This window comes from Zootoca vivipara, chromosome 10 (assembly GCF_963506605.1).
Source record: "Zootoca vivipara chromosome 10, rZooViv1.1, whole genome shotgun sequence".
Lineage (NCBI taxonomy): Eukaryota > Metazoa > Chordata > Lepidosauria > Squamata > Lacertidae > Zootoca > Zootoca vivipara.
This window is the reverse complement of record NC_083285.1, coordinates 67,147,363-67,168,037: the sequence shown is the minus strand read 5'-3', so window position 1 is coordinate 67,168,037 and position 20,675 is coordinate 67,147,363. Positions and strand designations below refer to the sequence as shown.

The following is a 20,675-nucleotide window of genomic DNA, read 5'->3' as shown; positions in this document are numbered from 1 at the left end:
CGAAAGCACATCAAAATGCAAGTAGATAAATAGGAACTGCTATAGCGGGAAGGTAAACGGCATTTCCATGTGCTGCTCTGGTTTGCCAGAAGTGGCTTTGTCATGCTGGCCACATGACCTGGAAGCTATACGCCGGCTCCCTCGGCCAATAATGCGAGATGAGCGCGCAACCCCAGAGTCGGTCACGACTGGACCTAATGGTCAGGGGTCCCTTTACCTTTTTATACCAGCCTATACCAACAAGTTCCCTTCCAACTCTACAATTCCATGATTATATGAACTGCTGTGGTCATAGCCACTCTCCTGAGACACAGCAGTAAACAGAGATAGAAATCAACGTTCCCTGAGAAGTCTCCCCCTCCATAGCAATGTTGCCATGAAAGAGGGAGGCTGGTGGAATCGAACCTCGCCTTAGCAAGGCGTGCCTTCGTCAGATCTCTGAAGAGGCAGTGTCCATTGCAGTGTCCGCGGAATGAAAATCGTCTCCGCCGAACATCTCCTGCCCTCTGCATTGTGATCCTTGAGAGAGCCCTACAGAGCAATTGAATCAGCCTGAAAAAACTCAATTACTGTGGCCTGACATTTCCAGAGAAAGTGGAGGAACCAGCAGACGCAATCCCCGTAACGCTTTGGCGCTGCCTCAGCCGCCGAGATAGTAAATCAATCCTATAAACGTTTCATATTCAATATATTTCTCGTGGCTCAGTTTGCCAGCTAGAACCTCGGGGGATTTGCGCGCATTTAATAGATCGGGCGTCAGGCATGATCCAAGAACAGGGGAATAATCAGAAGGAAATGGTTGGTCGGGGCGTGTGGCGAGCTTGCATGCCTATGTTCGGACAAGCTCTCCACACTCATCTTCTGCACAGACCTGGGTGCATATAACCTCTACGTGGGGGGGACCTTTGAGTTTGGTCCTGAGCCTGCCAATGGTGCTGAACGTGGCATCTAGGTTGTTTGTGGGAGCAAATGACTGCCAGCATATATCCTGCCAGCGGGATTCGTGTCGGTGGCTATCGCGCCCAAATTCAAGGTGTTGGCATTAACATACAGTGGTACCTCGGTTTATGAACACAATTGGTTCCGGAAGTCTGTTCATAAACTGAAGCGTTCATAAGCTGAAGCGAACTTTCCCATTGAAAGTAATGGAAAGTGGATTAATCTGTTCCAGGCGGTCCGCGGACTACTTAAACTGAAGCGTTCATAAACTGAAGCGATCTTTCCCATTGAAAGTAATGGAAAATGGATTAATCCGTTCCAGATGGGTCTGTGGAGTACTCAATCTGAAGCGTACTTAACCCGAAGCATGGGTGTAATTGGTTCCGGAAGTCTGTTCATAAACTGAAGCGTTCATAAGCTGAAGCGAACTTTCCCATTGAAAGTAATGGAAAGTGAATTAATCCATTCCAGATGGGTCCGCGGCGTTCGTAAACCGAAAATTCGTAAACCGAGGTGTTCATAAACCGAGGTTCCACTGTATAAGACCCTATACAGCTCCGGACCAGGCTATGTACCCATTCTGCAGGAGAGCTTCTCCTACAACTTCTAAAAATATCAGAAGTCTACCCCGCAGTAACTCGGGGCAGGGGTGTGTGTGGTGTGTTTTGGGTCCTGTTTTGGGCTTCCCATAGGGGCATCTGGTTGGCCACTGTGACAACAGGATGCTGGACTAGACGGGCCTTTGATCTCAGTCAGCACATCTCTTCTAATGTCCTTATGGACGTAACCATCTTCCAAGCAAAGAAACGGAAACTCCCTTCCCAATGGATTTATTTTCCTCCAAGTGGTATCTCCCTTGTTCACAGAACAGGTAAGTGGCAAAAAACAAAACCCGGCCTTTGTCCAACTACCCCCTTTGCCAAATGTAGAGTCCTGGTTGGTGCTGCTTCCTCGTTCCCATCAACCGGTCATCATCCTGTAGCAGATTTCCAGAAGGGAAAGGGAAACAAAAGAAAACAAACAAGAGCATATCTTAAACCAGCTGGAAGAGAGGGCTTTCATTGCTTGAACATCTAGGGATGAGAAGCATCACCAAATCCTTATGGAACAACTCAGTCCCCTCCTACAGTGATCTCTGCAATGCGTTCGGGACTGACAATATAATTTTAGGGGTGCTAAGGGATGTGGTTGGCACTTGTGGGGATGTAAAAACGTATTGCAGCCTAATACAACATTCCTACAATGCACATGCTGGGGAACGCTTTGTATCATAGAATCATAGAATCATAGAATCATAGAGTTGGAAGAGACCACAAGGGCCATCCAGTCCAACCCCCTGCCAAGCAGGAAACGCCATCAAAGCATTCTTGACATATGCCTGTCAAGCCTCTGCTTAAAGACCTCCAAAGAAGGAGACTCCACCACACTCCCTGGTAGCAAATTCCACTGCCGAACAGCTCTTACTGTCAGGAAGTTCTTCCTAATGTTTAGGTGGAATCTTCTTTCTTGTAGCTTGAATCCATTGCTCCGTGTCCGCTTCTCTGGAGCAGCAGAAAACAACCTTTCTCCCTCCTCTATAGGACATCCTCTATATGACATCACTCAGGAGAAAACTGGCTAGTTCCTCCTGAGCTTGGACTGACTTCCTTTGCATGTGACTTAATGTGGGTGTGGCCTGTTCTTGGACAGTGGAGCACATGGCCTCCATGTTCTGCTCTTCCTGTTCTCCGTTTTGTGTTCCTAAGAGTTACGCAGGAGAAGTGACTGCTGAGTCGCAGTCGCTTGAGACTATTTCCCTTATGGGATAGTTCAGAGGGTTATACGTTGTTCTGCAAATTAAGTCTGCCTTCAAGGATCTTATTGTGAACTGGATGATTGTAAGTAAACTAGTTTTATGTTAACTTTAATCAGATGGCCGTCTCTATTCTGTTAGGAGGGGTGAGCTCCCGTTGCTCGGTCCCAGCTCCTGCCAACCTAGCAGTTCGAAAGCATGTCAAAATGCAAGTAGATAAATAGGAACCGCTACAGCGGGAAGGTAAACGGCGTTTCCATGTGCTGCTCTGGTTTGCCAGAAGCGGCTTTGCCATGCTGGCCACATGACCTGGAAGCTATACGCCGGCTCCCTCGGCCAATAATGCGAGATGAGCGCGCAACCCCAGAGTCGGTCACGACTGGACCTAATGGTCAGGGGTCCCTTTACCTTTTAAAAAGGGAAACCAGGAATCCTAAATGGTGAGGCTCAGATGAGCATGCAACTAGCTAACCGCTGTGTAATTTAAAAGGGGGATTGCTTAACAACTCTGCTAAGTTATAGAACTTGCTAACGCGAGTTAGGAAGGATATCATAAAATAATATACCCTCTCCTGCCTCAATAAACATCCCCACAGCGCTGTGGTCTAAACCACTGAGCCCCTTGGGCTTGCCGATCGGAAGGTCTGCGGTTCGAATCCCCACAATGGGGTGAGCTCTTGTTGCTCTGTCCCAGCTCCTGCCAACCTAGTAGTTCGAAAGCACACCAGTGCAAGTAGATAAATAGGTCCCATTCCGGCGGGAAGGTAAATGGCGTTTCCGTGCGCTCTGGTTTCCGTCACAGTGTTCCGTTGTGCCAGAAGCAGTTTAGTCATGCTGGCCACATGACCCGGAAAACTGTCTGTGGACAAATGGTGGCTCCCTTGGTCTGAAAGTGAGATGAGCGCTGCAACACCAGAGTAGCCTTTGACTGGACTTAACTGTCCAGGCGTCCTTTACCTTTACCTTTAGGGGTGCTGCACACAGAGGGTGCCTTCTGCGACATGTAATTGACACAATAGTAGCGCATAGGGGTGGATTTCTACTGGACCACCCACACATTATTCTGCATTATTAGCTTTTCTGCAATGCTTCCCCATTGTTACTGCATCATTGCCATCTGGGCAGGGGTACGGTGAGACAAGAATCGTACCCTGGAATTTACAGGGCATGCATCAACTGGAAACGAACCATTAGGGCGTGTTGAACTCTTCAACTGTCAAACTCAAAAAATGAGGGCTGCTAAAAAGTTGTAACATGACTTGGATAGCTGTCAACCCTCCCGTTTTTTGCGGGAAACTCCCTTATTTCAATCCGTTTCCCGCTGCTATCCCGGATCATTAGATATCCCGTAATTTCCCCGGATTCCAAAGGAAGCAGCTCCTCTCCCTCCCTGCTGGCCAGGGAGGCTCCACTCCCCCCCCTGTGAGCGAGCAGCCAGCTGCCGCCCAGTAAAACGCCTCGCTTGGCGGCTGTCTGCTCGCTCACTTGCCGAGTGCTGCCGGAAATCGCCTCTGCGCATATGCCTGGGCATGTGCAGAACCGATTTCCGGTGCCGCTCTGCCCATGTCTGGGCACCGGAAATTGCTTTTGCGCATGGACTTGGGAATTCAAAGGCCAAGGCTGAAAGGAGCTGAAGTCCAATGACGCTAGGAAAACTGCAGGTTTCCTGTTTTTCGATTAGGCAGACCCACAATCTACTCTCAGGGGTCTCTTCTTCTTTTGTATCGGGGTGACAACATTTAGGAGGCGGCTGATGATCAATCACGAAGTGGTTTCCCCACAAGTGTCGCCCCGTTTGCCAAATTTTGCCCAGAGTGACACCGGAGGGGAATGAGAGGACCTGTCAAGATTTGGAGCGATATATTTCTATGCACGCTTTAACAAGAGGTTTCTCGGTGAGGGAGCGTGCAACTGTGCCCTGCAAAAGTTTCCAGCGGCTCGGAACTTTTGCTCAACTCCCCTTTCGCTTCCATGTTATTCTCCTCTTGCTTGCGTTGAGGGCGTGGGTGGGAAGGGAGGAAACTGACTGTGGAGAGCGTCAGCCTGGCACCTGCGTAGATGGTGCTCGAGCTCAGTGGGAAAGAGGAGGGTTAGCTCATCGGAACAGTAGCTAAAGGGGTTTAGGATCAGCCGGCAACGGACTGCTTCATTGCCAGCTGAATCCAATTTCTGCATAGGTGTCTTTATGCACTGCCACATACTGGCTTGCAAGGAATGGGGGAAGTGGAGGCAGGAGAAATATGGTCCCTGCATCAGCCCTTAATCTGAAATATTTTCTAGGAGGCACTGGCAGCCTGGCAGGGCTCTGAAGAACAATCTTTGGGGCTGGGACATAGGCATCTGTTTCACACTGAGTCAGAACATGGCCAGGATTATTGTCTACCCTGACTGGCAGTGGATCTCCGGGATTTCGGGAAGGGCTTCTCTCCCAGTCCGACCTGGAGATGCTGGGGATCAGACCTGGGGCATGCAAGGCAAGGCTGAGCTACAGCCCTTCCCAAAAAGGAACAAAGGAAGCTGCTTTAGGCTGAGTCAGAGCACTGGTCCACCCAGCTCAGCACTGCTTTCTATGTTTGGGAGGTAATTAATAAAATAATAATAGTAGCGATAATTTATACTCCGCCCATCTGGCTGAGTTTCCCCAGCCACTCTGGGCGGCTCCCAACAGAGTATTAAAAACACGATAAAAGGTCAAACATTAAAAAACTTCCCTAAAGAGGGCTACCTTCAGATGTCTTCCAAAAGTTACAGTGGTGCCTCGCTAGACGAATTTAATTCGTTCCACGGGTCTTTTCTTATAACGAAAAATTCGTCTAGCGAATCCCATAGGAATGCATTGAATTTTTTTTGCCCATAGGAACGCATTAATTGAATTTCAATGCATTCCTATGGGAAACCGCGATTCGCTAGACGGATTTTTCGTAAAATGGATTAGTCTAGCGAGGCAACCTCCGCTCGAAAAATCCTTTCGTTAAGCGGAAATTTAGTTAAGCAGGGCATTCGTTAAGCGAGGCACCACTGTAGATAGTTGTTTATTTCCTTGACATCTGAAGGGAGGGTGTTCCACAGGGCGGGCGCCACCACCGAGAAGGCCCTCGGCCTGGTTCCCTGCAACCTCACTTCTCACAGGGAGGAAACCGCCAGAAGGCGTTTGGAGCTGGACCTCAGTGTCTGGGCTGGACGATGGGGGTTCCATGCCGCCAGGTGTGTGTGTGTTTGTGTGTGTGTGTGTGCCTGCCCATGCCCCCATGCTGGGGGCAGGATGAGGGACAAATGGAGCCCCCCAAACCTGCCCAGCCTCAGCCCCCACCACTGCTGAAACAGCACCATCCCTGAGCGACATGGCTGTTGCGCCCTCCACTTGACACCCTCGCCGGGTCTGAGCTTTGCAAGGCCACTCAGAGAGGGTGATGGGGGGGGATCGATGGGCGCACAGTTGCCACATCCCCACGCCACCCTCCCCAAGTGGCCTTGCAAGGCTCAGATCCAGGCAGGGCGGCGTGAGGAGAGCACAATAGCCACATGCCCCTTGGTGCCGGCCTCGCCACCACACAAGGCCACCTCACCTGTAGTCTTCTTGCACCACAGCTCGCACTTCCACTTGGATGGAAACTGATTGGCGTTCCCTCCGCAGCCTCCAAATATAAAAGGCCGGCACTTGTCGGCTGCCTGGTGGTAATACCAGAGCACAGTGTACTGTAGACAGGAGCCTTCGTCCATTGGCAGGGCACAAGGATCTGCAAGGAACCACAAACAGCTCGTGGGTGGGTGAGACGTCATCATCACCTCAAGCAACTTTGGGTGGAGAGGAGAGAGACACTCAGTGTGCTAAATGAAAATCCACTTTTAAAACCCCAGGTACTACTTGGAAGAAATTTAAGATTTATTTGGAGAAGAAATATAAGATTAAAAATGGACAATAAGGGAAGTGGAAGTATAAAGAGGCTGATGAGGCAATTAGATATAGAAACGAGGAAGTAAGATTAAATGTAAAATATTTACTATGATTTCTAGATTCAAACGAGATTTTTAAATATTAGAAATTTGTGGTTATAATGGATCAAGAATAATATGTGTCACGGTGGCCGGAGTGGACTACTTCAGAGTAACGACGCTACGCAGCTCTGCATTTTATTCTTTTATTGGTGCTGCGTATTTACAGTGCTCAAGTCATTGCTATTTACACGGAGTGATGTGGTCAGTCGGTTTCAGAACCTCCTAATGGCTTTTGGCGCGTCTTTCTCCAACACAAAAGCTTTGGCAGACCCATCCTCTTGCCCCTCCTCTTCCTGCGTAATTCTGGAGTTGGGGGGATGGGTCTTCCCCCCTTGCTTGCCCCTTCCTGTCCCACCTGGGACCCTGGCTCCTCTACCTTGCCTGAGCCTCGGACACGACTTCCTGCTTCCCCACTGGAATCGGAACTCTCCCTGCTTTCCCCTTTGCTCGGGGACGGGCTTGAACTCAGGAGGGGAGGGACTTCGCGATATCCCCTGTCCCTCACATCCACCCCCCTCCCAAGCTCTCCTTCACCCCTCCCCAGGCCCCCCCCATGTGTCGGTGACGACTGGAAGCCTAAGAACTCAGTGCTCTCCGAGCCCGTTGGTGTGAACACCTCCCCCCAGTCCTGCGAGCCCCCCCCTTCCGCCTGGGAGGACGGGAATCCCAAAAAGTCCGTGGCTTCAGAGCTGGTGGGGGTAAAAACGTTCTGCCAATCTGCTCCTTCCTCTGACTGGGTGGATCTCGGTGACACCCATACCTCATCCTCTGGTTCCTCAAACTCCGCTTCCCAGCGCCATGGTGAGCTGCTCTCCCGTGCCTCCTCCTCCTCCCCCTCCCTTTCCATGTGCCAGGGCTTGGGTCTGTGGGGAAAGAGGGCGTGAAATTCTTCCACCAAGAATTCCTCCTGTATCTGAGTGGCTGGGACCCATTCATTTTGGGACGGTGGAGCATCCTCCCATGCCATGAGGTACTCCAGTCCCCCCACCCCCCACCTTGAATCCAGGATGGCCGTGGCCTCATTGAGTTGCTCCCTGCCTTCCCTCTCCCCCCCTCCCTCGGGGGTTTGTTCGCTGTCTCGGAGCCTGCTGCTTTCCCTGTATGGCGACAGCAGCGATCTATGAAACACTGGATGCACCCTCATGTCCCCTGGCAGTGCCAGCCTGTATGCCACCGGGTTGACCTGTTGCGTGACCGTGAAGGGGCCCAGCCTTTTGGGTGCCAGCTTTTTGCACCTCCCTCTGGTGGGAAGGCCCTCCGAGGACAACCACACCTTGTCCCCCACCCTGATGACCTCCCCTTGTCGCCTGTGGCGATCTGCCCCCTTTTTGTACGCTTCCTTGGCCCTCTCCAAGTGTTCTCTGAGCTGCTGGTGCACCGTCTCCAGTTCCTCTGCCCAATCCTCAGCCTGTGGGCCCTCCTCCTCCTCCTCCCCCTCCCTCTCTGGGAAAGATCTGAGGTCGCGCCCGTAATTGGCCTTAAAGGGCGACACCCCTGTGGAGACGTGCACTGCATTGTTGTAGGCAAATTCTGCTAGTGGCAGGCGATCCACCCAGTCCGTTTGCCTCTGGCTGACGTAGCATCTCAGGTACTGCTGCAGAATGGCGTTGACCCTCTCCGCTTGTCCGTTGGTCTGCGGGTGTCTAGCCGTCGACAAGCTGACCTCCACCTGCAGGAGGTTCATGAGCCGCCGCCAGAACCTGGAAACAAATTGGCGGCCACGATCCGAAATAACCCTTAAAGGTAATCCATGCAGTCTGAAAACGTGATCAACAAACAGTTTGGCTGTCTCTTCTGCAGAGACTGCCCTGGCACACGGTATAAAGTGGCACATTTTGGACATGAGGTCCACCACCACCAACACTGCGGTCTTGCCCCTGGACGACGGCAGGTCTGTGATGAAGTCCATGGACACTACTTCCCACGGCCTGTGTGGCGTGGCTAAGGGCTCCAGCAACCCTGGTGGCGCTGCTCTGACCACCTTTGCCCGCTGGCAGGTGTCACAGCCCCGTACATAGTCTCGAACATCTTCCCTCACCCCTGGCCACCAGAAGTGTCTCATGACTAGGTGAGTGGTCTTGTCCCTTCCAAAATGCCCCGCCGTTGGGTTGTCGTGCATCTGTTTGAGGACCGTACGTCTGAGCTGGGTGGTGGGCAGGTACAGTGCACCCTTGTAGAAAAGCAGCCCTCTGCGGTCTGCAAAGTCTTTTGCCTGCTCCCTCCCCCCTCTCAGTTCTCTGAAGATGCGGTTGGCAAATTCATCCGCTGCCGTCAGTGCTGTGAGTTCTGCCTCGCTCACCACTGCTGCTCCGCAGGACCATGCCGACGGGGGGAAAATGTGCCTTGGGGCTGGTGGCGCCTCCTCCTCCATGTACTCTGGCTTGCGGGAGAGGGCATCCGCCCTGACGTTCTGCTCTCCCGGGATGTAGTGTATGGAGAAGTTGAAGTTCGAGAAGAACTCTGCCCACCGTATCTGCCGCTGGTTGAGCACCCTGGCAGTTCTCCAGAACTCCAGGTTCTTGTGGTCTGTGCACACCTGGATGGGGTGCTTGGCGCCCACCAGGAAGTGTCTCCAGTGCTGGAACGCCGCGTGGATCGCCAGAAGTTCCCGATCAAAAACTGTGTAGTCCCGCTCTGGCTGGGTCAACTTCCTGGAGAAGAAGGCACAGGGTCTCCACTCTCTGTTGGTGTCCAGTTGCAACAAAATGGCGCCCACAGCTTTGTCAGAGGCATCTGTCTCAATGCGTAGGGGCGCGTCCTGAACCACGTGGAACAGGTTCTGGTCTGAGGCGAACACCCTCTTGAGGCTTTCGAACGCTGCTTGCGCCTCTGGTGTCCACCGGAACTTCTGCTTGCCTCTCAGGCAGTCAGTGATGGGAGCCGTAACTCGAGAGAAGTTCTTGATGAACTTCCTGTAGAAGTTGGCGAAGCCTAGTAGGCGTTGGGCATCTTTGCGCGTCCTGGGGCTGTGCCAGTCCAGGATGGCCTGCACCTTGTCCTTGTCCATCGCTAGCCCCTTGTCTGACAGCTTGTAGCCCAGGAAGTCCACCTCCCTGGTGTGAAACTTGCACTTCTCCAGCTTCACATACAGGTGGTTCTCCTTCAGGCGCTGTAACACCTCCCTGACGTCCTTCACGTGCTGCACTGGGTCGTTGGAGTAAATAAGGATGTCATCCAGAAAGACCAAGCATTTCCTGAAGAGGAGGGACCCCAGGACGTGGTGCATGAAGGCCTGGAAGCATGCTGAGCCCCCTTGCAACCCGAAGGGCATCACCAGATATTCAAAAGAGCCCAGCGGCGTGAACATCGTGGTCTTCCACTCATCGCCCTCCCGGATTCTGATCAAGTTGTACGCCCCCCTCAGGTCTAGCTTGGTGAAAATCTTGCCCCTGCGTGCCGCTGTCAGGAGATCATCCACTCTGGGCATGGGGAAAGCCACTGGTTCTGTCACCGAATTCAGCCGTCTAAAATCCACCACCAGGCGGCGCTGTTGCGTGTCTTTCTTGTCCACCCAGAAGACCGGGCTGCCCCCTGCTGCCTTGCTTTCTCTGATGAACCCCCGCTTGAGGTTCTTGTCGATGAAAGCGCGCAGATCCTCCAGTTCCTGGTCTGACATGGCGTACAGCTTGGCTGGGGGTATAGTTGCCCCTGGCACCAGGTTGATCTGGCAGTCAAAAGGCCTGTGTGGGGGCAGGTGGTCGGACTCCGCTTCGCTGAAGACCTCCTGCAGGTCCCAGTACGGTTTGGGTATCGCTTCACCCCCTTTGACGTGCATGGTGGCCACCGTGGCTATCGGAGGCCCCTCCCCTGGTTGGTGCTGCATGCAATGTTCTAGGCAAAAGTCCGATCCAAATGTGATGCATCTCTGATGCCAACTTATGGAGGGGTCGTGGCGCGCCAGCCAGCTCATGCCCAAAACTATGGGGGGGTCTGAGATGGTGGTGACGTTGAATGCCAGTGTCTCCGAGTGCCTTCCAACCGTCATTCTCATGGGGGGGGTTTGATGAGTGATGGCCCCTCCCAGCAGCTCTCTGCCGTCAATGGTTGCCACGTGCAGAGGAAAATCCAGCTGCAGAAGCTGGATCTGGTGCTCTTCTGCAAAGTTTCTCGAGAAGAAGTTCGCTGACGCCCCACTGTCAATTAGGGCGAGGACTGTAAGGGGATAGCCATTTGGAAGCGTGAGCGTCACTTCTAGAACCACTCCTGCTCTGGGAGGGGTGGGCTGGCTCTGCTCCTCTCTGTGCGGGTGGGTGGGCTGGGGCTGTTGTCTGCTGACTGTGCCTGGCTGCTGCCCCTTGTCTCCTGCAGCCAGGCTTTCCCGTTTCCCTGCTGTGGTGCTGCGTCAGTGGGGGAGGGCACAACCGTTCCCGCCTTTCCTTGCCACTCCCTGCGATGTGGGCAGTCTCTGACGAGATGCTGGGGGGAGTTGCAGAGAAAGCAATTCCCACCCCTTCCCTCCTTGCGTCTTGGCGCCGCTGGGGTTTGAAAAGCCCGCGCGCGCGCGCGCTATCAATCTGCATGGGTTCCTGGTCCTGACTGGCCCCAGGCGTGGCTTGAAAGGGTTGTTGGGGGAGTGGCTTCTCCTGCGACCGTGGGAACCAAGCCCGCTTTGCGCGCGTTGCTTGCTTGTCGCTCCACCGGGATTCCTGTCTCACCCCCACCGCCAGAGCCGCTTTGCTCAGCTGATCCATATTACTGGGCTTTGGACCTCTCGAGAGCTCATCCTTCACCTCCTCATGCAACCCCAAGTAGAACGCCGCTTGCATAGGGGGGGACCCCAGTTCCCACCCCAATCTGTGCACCAGCATGGTGAATTTCGCCCAATACGCGCGAACTGTCATATTTCCTTGGCGTAAATTATGAAGTTCCTCCTTAGTCTGGTCCATATGACTATCGGACGAATACATCGTTTTCAAACCTTCTAGAAATAGTTTGACATTCTTCATGCAAGGATTCCTTGTTGCAATTAACGGTCTTAGCCACTCCCTGGCTGCCCCGGTAAGGTGCTCCACAATAAACGCTACTCTGTGCTCATCATCAGGGAACTCATCGTGGTGCAGCTCAAGAGCATACACAATCTCAGTCTCAAAGCCCTGAAATTCCTTCGGGTCTCCATTGAACTTGCTAACTAGGGTCCCAGCTCTCCTTCCTGGCAGCACTTGGACTTGGGGTGCCCCTCCCGCCTTGTTTTTCTCTGCATCCAGCTTGTTTTGGAGGTCTACCGCCACCGCCCTTAATTGCTGCTCTTTTTCCTGAAGCTCTCTCACCTGTTCCGCAAGTTGTAGCCGGTCGTCCTGGACCTTCTTAGTCTCCTCTTTAGCTGCCTTCAATTCTCCCTGCGCCTGCAGCGACAGCTGCTGCAGTTCTAGCTGGGCTTGCTCAGCGATCTGCCGCCACTTCTCCGCCTCTGACACGCTCATCCCGGCAACTCCAAAGTAGCCCAAAAATGATTAGGAGGTTGCTGTCACGGTGGCCGGAGTGGACTACTTCAGAGTAACGACGCTACGCAGCTCTGCATTTTATTCTTTTATTGGTGCTGCGTATTTACAGTGCTCAAGTCATTGCTATTTACACGGAGTGATGTGGTCAGTCGGTTTCAGAACCTCCTAATGGCTTTTGGCGCGTCTTTCTCCAACACAAAAGCTTTGGCAGACCCATCCTCTTGCCCCTCCTCTTCCTGCGTAATTCTGGAGTTGGGGGGATGGGTCTTCCCCCCTTGCTTGCCCCTTCCTGTCCCACCTGGGACCCTGGCTCCTCTACCTTGCCTGAGCCTCGGACACGACTTCCTGCTTCCCCACTGGAATCGGAACTCTCCCTGCTTTCCCCTTTGCTCGGGGACGGGCTTGAACTCAGGAGGGGAGGGACTTCGCGATATCCCCTGTCCCTCACATCCGTATAACGAGTATTTTAGAAGAATTGATTTAAGAAGTAGAGAGTGCTATATCAGTTATAAATAGAAGCGTGGAGGGGGGGGGAGGAAGTCGACAGAAGAAGAAATTGTATTGATTATATTGTTAAAGAAAGGTTTTTTCTTTTTGTCTTTGTTCTTTTTTGTATTCTTTGTATTCTTTGTTTTTTGTTCTTTTTTCTTTTTTCTTTACATTTTTCAATTTTTGTATGTGTTAAAATGTGTTAAAATCAATAAAAATATATTTTAAAAAATAAAACCCCAGGTTCTACTAATACCATGGATATACCTGACCCAAGGAGGTAACAATCTAAAAGTCAGCATACGAGAAACCAGAGAGGAAGCAAGCGGGGCAGAGAGCTGGGGTAAGAGAGTGGAGAAATCGGAATGTATTTCAGTTAGGGTTGGTCACAGCTAAGGAGGGATGCGGGTGGCACTGTGGTCTAACCCACTGAACCTCTTGGGCTTGCCGATCAGAAGGTCGGCGGTTTGAATCCCCGCAACGGGGTGAGCTCCTGTTGCTCGATCCCAGCTCCTGCCAACCTAGCAGTTCGAAAGCACGTCAAAGTGCAAGTAAATAAATAGGTACCGCTGCAGCAGGAAGGTAAACAGCGTTTCCGTGCGCTCTGGCGTCTGTCACGGTGTTCTGTTACGCCAGAAGCGGTTTAGTCCTGCTGGCCACATGACCCAGAAAGCTGCCTGTGGACAAACACCGGCTCCCTCGGACTGAAAGCGAGATGAGCACCGCAACCCCATAGTCGCCTTTGGCTGGACTTAACCACCCAGGGGTCTTTTACCTTTTACAACTAAGGATGTGGAGAAGAACTTTGATTCAGGTCAAATGCAAAGAAAAACCACCCTATTATGCACTGTCCAAAACAACGCAAGAACTGAAAAAACACAACCATCCTTTGAAATTTGCACTTTTCTGAATTTTGCGTTTGCAGCTACTATGTCACAGCCCCCCGAGATATTTGAAGAGATTTCTCCTGCTTCAGAGGGTAGGACTCGAACCAATGGCTTCAAGTTACAAGACAGGAGATTCCGACGATGCTTCAGGAAGAAATTTCTGGTAGCAAGCCGTTCAACAGTGGAACGGGCTCTCTTAGGAGAGAGATAGTGGACTCTCCCTCCTTAGAGGTTTTTAAGAAGAACGGTGGTGAGGAGGAGGAGAAGAAGAGAGTTCTGCAGGCATCCTGCGCCTCTTCCCTGCCCCCGCCCCACCTCACATGTAGTTATGGTTTCAAACTATAATTAAACACTGTGTGAAGCCCCCAAAATAGTTCACAGTCTGGATCCAGGTCAGGTTGACCCCTGGAAGATTTGGGGACGCTTGCATCCTTCTAACTACCAAGCAGAGCTTTGGATGGCCATCTGTCAGGCGTACTTCAGTTGAGATTCCTGCATTGCAGGGGGTTGGACTAGATGACTCTTGGGGTCCCTTCCAATTCTACAATTTGACGAGTGCATGGAATTCGCTTCCATGGGATATAGCGACAGCCACCAACTTGGACAGCTTGTAAAGGGGGTTATATGAATTCACGGAGGCTATCAGGGACAACTTGCCGTGACGGCTATGTTTTGACAGGGCTTGACAGTGTTTTGGTTCTGCTTCTGGGCTTCCCGTTGTGGCATCTCATTGGCTACTTTGGGAACAGGATGCCGACCACTTTGGGCCTTATCCATCTTCTGATGTTCTTACTTTGTCAAGAGAAATCCCACTCTCATGTCAACAGGCCGTTTGTTGCAAGAGTGCTTTATACTAATCCAGAATGCGGCAGCTAGACTGGTGACTGGGAGCGGCCGCCGAGACCACATAACACCGGCCCTGAAAGACCTCCATTGGCTCCCAGTACGTTTCTGAGCACAATTCTGACCTTTAAAGCCCTAAGCGACCTTGGCCCAGTATACCCGAAGGAGTGTCTCCAGCGCCATCGTCCATCCCGGACACTGTGATCCAGCTCCGAGGGCCTTCGGGCGGTTCTCTCACTGCAAGAAGCCAAGTTACAGGGAACCAGGCAGAGGGCCTTCTCAGCAGTGGCGCCCGTGCTGTGGAACACCCTCCCGTCAGATGTCAAGGAAATAAACAACTATCTGACTTTTAGAAGACATCTGAAGGCAGCCCTGTTTAGGGAAGTTTTTAATGTTTGATGTTTTATTCTGTTTTAAATCTGTTGACAACCGCCCAGAGTGGCTGGGGAAACCCAGCCGGATGGGCAGGGTACAAATAAATATTAATTATTAATTCTAATGATTAATTATTATTATTATCCCAGCCTGCTAGGCACTGGGGTGAAACTGCCTCAGCTCCCACAATGAGAATTGTGGCAATTTCACCCGGTGCCTCACAGGCTGAGGCCAATTCAGCTTGTTTTTTCAACTTCGCGGTATTATTATACATTTTTAGTATTGTTGTTGTTGTTTAGTCGTGTCCGACTCTTCGTGACCCCATGAACCAGAGCACGCCAGGCAGTCCTGTCTTCCACTGCCTCCCGCAGTTTGGTCAAACTCATGTTCGTAGCTTCGAGAACACTGTCCAACCATCTCGTCCTCTGTCGTCCCCTTCTCCTAGTGCCCTCAATCTTTCCCAACATTTTTAGTATTATTATTATACTATGCACCGAGCTGATGTCAACCATGGGTGAAAGTGCAGCTTCATATTCACCAATTTCCTTCACTGCTGAAAAGAGATGGAGGTTCCCCCCCTTGGGGGCTGGTTAAACCACTCCCCCCCATAAGCTCCATTACTGGGCCACTTCCCCTAGTGAAAGTGACTCTCCGAAATGCCATTTAATTCACTGCTTTTCACCCCGTAATGTGCTTGGCGTGCTCGCCACCGCCAGCGCAGAGACGGATCCATTATCTCCTGATCCCCTGGAGCCGCAGAGGCAAATGGAAATCCGCTGGTTTAATGAGGGCATGCAAATAAATTTGCTGAGATTTAAATATTGATCGCTACAGGCTCGGCGTGGCCCGCACCCCCCTCCCTCCCTCCGCCGTACGAGGAGCTCTTGATAAAAATGTCACGGAAACAATCGCCGGGCGGCAGAAGCATCGGGAGCAATAAAAAGGAGCCTTAATGGCTTTTAACGGCTTAGGCAAAAAGGTTGGGTGTTAGTCAGAGGGGAATCGGTGGCCGCGTTGGGGGAGGCTGGGGGTGAATGTCACAGTGAGGTGTGTGTGTGGGGGGGGAATCTGTATGTCTGAGGGGGTCCAAAACTAAACAGGAGGACATGGGTCTGTCCCGATAGCAGGATCCTGTTAGCATTCAGATTTGCTATCTGCGCTCATTGCTGGGGAAGAGCTATTTATAAGCCTGGCTGCCTGCCACTAATGGGATGGCGAGCTGAGAGTCAATGGCATATAGGCCTACAATACTCCACCCCCTGCAAGCCCCCAGGGCTAAAAAACTGTCCTTGTTAGGATGGAGAGAAGGAATCCAGCTTGAGTAAGGAATAGGGGAATTGGTCAATTTCCATTTCTCAGCTTTCCTATCTTAAGGTCTAGTCTCCATATTTCCACATTGCTTTTTTATTTTATTTTTTGAGTCCTTGCAAAAATTTGTTCGCACACTTTTTGCAAAGCAATTTCCCCTAGCAGAATGCATTCATCACACTCATCTGCACTTTTTCATAAATATCACTCGGCGGGAGAAATGGCCTCGCAAAATTCAGAGAAGTGCAAATTTCAACAGATGGTTGCATCTCATTTCACTGTTTCAGAACGTGTGAATTAGGTAGGTTCCCCCACTTGATCAAATTCCACACGAGCCCCTCCTAGAACCTGTTGCTAATGGCAAGTAGCAGAGACGATTCGAAGGTCCAGCTCGATGGAAGCCTTGAGAGTTAGCAATAAACAATTGGCTTAATTCTCATGGAGGTGGCGAAACGATCTCCGGCCTGGACTGCAAGCTCTTACATGGTAAAAATGCACCGTATGTATAAATCTAGCAGCTCAGGCGGCTAGAACCCTTGCCCCTGACAAGCTAGTTCTCTAGATGCGGGGGAATTCTTTGATGGGAAAGCATTCAATCGCAGGAGCACCCAGATTATTTTGCATTCTTAATGATATGTGCATTCATGATGTTATTGGGATGGACACACTTAATCATGATAGATATATTGTTTTCTTTCCAGTTGATGCATGCCCTGCAACTTCCTGCTGAAAGCACGCAACTTCTTTTTACCCAAAATATTCTGGTTTACCTATTTTTCTCTTGCTTTGGTTGTGCTGTAGTGCATGATTGCCTTTCCAGATGAAAACAATGCAGTAACATAAAGGTAAAGTAAAGGAAAAGGACCCCTGAACAGTTAAGTCCAGTCAAAGGCAACTACAGGGTTGCGGCGTTCATCTCGCTTTCAGGCCGAGGGAGCCGGTGTTTGTCCACAGACAGCTTTACGTATCATATGACCAGCAGGACTAAATCGCTTCTGGTGCAACGGGGCACCGTGGCAGAAACCAGAGTGCATGGAAACACTGTTTACCTTCCTGCCACAGCACTACCTATTTATCTACTTGCACTGGCGTGCTTTCGAACTGCTAGGTTGGCAGGAGCTGGGACAGAGCAACGGGAGCTCACCCCGTCATGGGGATTCGAATCGCCAACCTTCTGATCGGCAAGCCCAAGAGGCTCAGTGGTTTAGACCCCAGCACTACCAGCGTCCCTAATGATACAAAGGGGATGTATCGCAGAACTATTTGCAATGACGTGTGTGGACAGTCCAGGATAAACCTGCAACTAATGCACTGTTTTTGCATCCATGACATGTTGTGGGAAACACTAGCAAAAAACAAACAAAACCCGACAGGCTTAGTTTGCCCCCTTTCCACCCAGACTCTGCAAAAGGAGGCTGCATTCCTTCGCCATAGGAAGGGAAGCGATGCTTTGAATTCTGTGTACCCAGGTGGTATGTGGGTCTGGGTCAAGGCAACTTCTAACCGGAAAGACTTGGAGGGTCAACAACGGGGATGTGGAGGACTTGGGCTGTTAGGCACAGGCGGGGAGGCGAGTGTTAACCTTAATTTCATTTTCCTTAGCGCCTGTTGTGTTTCCTGTGCTTGCTTTCTCTCTCCCGCTACTAAACCTGAATTAAAACACCCCAGGTTTCCTGTGCCTGAAGTACTGCTTTTTTAAAAAAGGAGCAGGAACCTCAATCAGAAGGACAATTAGCAACCAATCTAGCTTACAACTTGTGCCAAGGTAACAAGGAAGTATAGGACATCAAAGGGTTCTCCCTTCTTCTAAAAATGTAAAGGTAAAGGACCCCTGACAGTTAAGTCCAGCCGCGAACGACTCTGGGGTTGCGGCGCTCATCTCACTTTACTGGCCGAGGAAGTCCGACGTTTGTCCACAGACAGTTTTCCCAGGTCATGTGGCCAGCATGACTATGCCGCTTCTGGCGAAACCAGAACAGTGCACGGAAACGCCGTTTACCTTCCCGCCAGAGTGGTACCTATTTATCTACTTGCACTTTGACGTGCTTTCAGACTGCTAGGTTGGAAGGAGCTGAGACAAAGCAATTTGAGCTCACCCCATCACAGGTGACCCAGGTGGCACTGTGGGTTAAACCAGAGTCTAGGGCTTGCTGATCAGAAGGTCGGCGGTTCGAATCGGGCCAATGTAGGAAGATGCCGAGGGTAGGGGCCAACACTGCCCAGGGACAACAGAGGGTTCAGACAAAAGTGCATTCTGGGAAATAGAACCCGGAACCTAACAGTTCCTTTTCGAAGGGTGGGGGCCAAGGTATGGAGATACAGGGGGGAGGGGCCAACACTCCCCAGGGACAGCAGAGGGAAGGGTATCCTACCGAAACACAGGGATGAGCTGGGGTGGAGGGAGGAGGGGCAGGATACGTCATGGATCAGGACAGGGTGGGGGGGATCACAGGAAAGAACCACAGCAACGCGTGGCCGGGTCAGCTAGTTTAATATATATTGCCACATATCTAGAATTTCCCGAACATAGCTGGTATTCAGCCCTTGGAAACAGTGTCAGGGCAGAAATCACTGAAATGTCTGGGGAAATTCAGATGTATGGCAGCCGATTTGTAGATTTTGGCGAATTCATAGCTCAAAAACTCTTTTTTTTCGAGATTTTGCAAAGAAAGTTCAGCAACTTTTGGCAAAACTAAAAAAAAACCTCAATAATTTTGCCCCCAAAAGTTCGAATTTTCACTTTTTGAAAAATGGCAACCCTATATTAAGTGGCATAGAAATTAAATAATCAACCGACCAACAATCTTTCCAAAAACCAGTCACAATGTGGTTCTGTCTGTCCTTGTTGGTGCCACCTGATACTGATACCTGTCTTCTGCCTTACCATTATCCAAAGGGCACGAGCCACCCATTACAGTGGTACCTCGGTTTAAGTACACAATTGGTTCTGGAAGTCTGTACCTAACCTGAAGCGTACTTAACCTGAAGCGAACTTTCCCATTGAAAGTAATGGAAAGTGGATTAATCCGTTCCAGACGGTCCGTGGAGTACTTAAACTGAAAGTACTCAAACCGAAGCGTACTTAAACCGAGGTATGACTGTATTTATTTATTTATCTATCCATCCCTCCATCCGTCCATCTCTCAATCGAGCCATCAGTTGGACTTACACCCCACAGGTACAGCGAAATATGATCCCCGCATCTTCCCCTGTGGCCAGCTTTAAATGGAGTGATAGATTCGCCACTCTCTTGTTCCCTGGGCAGAGTTATGATTGCTCTGCCCACCCTACATGGCTGCTTTTGAGTCAATTTCATGCTCTTTATTCAGCTCATAGTCATCAATGAGCAGAAGAGAAGAAGAAGACTGGCCCTTTCCCCCAAACCATCTGCTTATATACATTATTTACACAATGGGCTTTGCGTGATTGGCTACTTCAGGGCTACACCTGTGGGCCAATCAGTTTGTGGATTGACTTCTGCCAGCAGCCTGATTGGCTGCTCCTGCAGGCCAATCAGGTTGCGGATTCACTTCTGCCAGCCGCCTGATTGGCTGCTCCTGCAGGCCAATCAGGTTGCGGATTCACTTCCACCTGGAGTTGGATTGGGTGGCTCCTGCGGACCAATCAGACTGCTGATTCTGGATCCTATTGTTCTATGATTCAGCTCAGTACATAACAGGAGTGCAGTTCATTCTGCCCCTGAGTGCCAGGAAAATGCTTTCCGAGTTGACAAACAAGCACCTTAGGGAAGAAAAAGATTTACCTGCCAGAGGTGGCGCAGATTCTCTCAGAAGCACACCTGCGTTGGTCCTGTTCTGTACTTCACCAAATAATCCTTGCTCTGCCCGACCTTCAGGCACCAGAGACCTTTGCTCTGTCTCTTGGGCATCTGCTAGGTAATCGGCATCGGGGGCTGCCAATCTATTCGCCAGGTGGAAGTTTTTGCCTGTTTGAAAGGAAAATGAGAGGGAGGGAGAGGACAAGACTTATAGGCTCCAAATATCTGTATCCCAACAGACCCTATTGGGTGCTAAGTTTGGCAGAGGAGGCCCTCTTGGTCGTTCCACCACCCAAGGGTAGTGGCTCGGGAGAGGGCCTTCACTGTGACAGCCCCTAAGATGTGGAATTCCTATAGAGGTGTGTCTGGCACCTTAATTGTATAGATTTGTCATATGCAGAAGACATACCTTTTTACTCTGACCTTGACACAAGGTGTGTGTGTGTGTGTATTTAAGATCCAGCCTATTTTTCTCATTGCAAATTGTTTTAACTAATTTTAATGTTGCGTTTTTATATAGCTATAATCTACACTGAGAACTTTACGGGGAAGAGCGGATAGAAAATCCAATCAATAATCGCCACCATTGTCACCATCAATCGCTTCCCTATATAGGAAAATTATTTAATGTCTAATGTTTTGCATTTTTTGATGCGCTGCAAGCCGCCTAGAGTGGCTGCAGAAATCCAGTCAGATTATTATTATTATTATTACAGTGGTACCTCTGGTTGTGAACGGGATCCGTTCTGGAGGCCCGTTTGCAACATGAAAAGCCGCAACCTGAAGTGCCATATCTGTGCAGGTGCATGGCGCAATTTGGCACTTGT

General features: G+C 50.8%; 1 protein-coding gene across 1 annotated transcript; it reads right to left on the bottom strand.

The window, feature by feature from the left end:
• Window positions 1-1,753: 1,753 nt before the first annotated feature.
• Window positions 1,754-20,656, bottom strand: LOC118090725 (kunitz-type serine protease inhibitor bitisilin-3-like). Its single transcript, XM_060279758.1, has 4 exons — window positions 20,629-20,656; window positions 19,834-20,055; window positions 6,298-6,468; window positions 1,754-1,915 (listed from the first exon to the last, which is right to left on the bottom strand). Exons 1-4 carry the CDS (start codon window positions 20,654-20,656, stop codon window positions 1,911-1,913), a joined length of 426 nt encoding a protein of 141 aa, XP_060135741.1. The 3' UTR covers window positions 1,754-1,910.
• Window positions 20,657-20,675: the final 19 nt, after the last annotated feature.

Excerpts from the sequence above, each read along its gene's own strand:
- LOC118090725 (XM_060279758.1), bottom strand. The coding sequence starts at position 20,656 with ATGCACCTGCACAGATATGGCACTTCAG. Across the intron at positions 20,056-20,628 it reads GCACAGATATGGCACTTCAG|TCTTGTCCTCTCCCTCCCTC; the intron begins GTTGCGGCTTTT and ends GGAGCCTATAAG. Across the intron at positions 6,469-19,833 it reads ATCTGCGCCACCTCTGGCAG|ATCCTTGTGCCCTGCCAATG; the intron begins GTAAATCTTTTT and ends GGTTCCTTGCAG.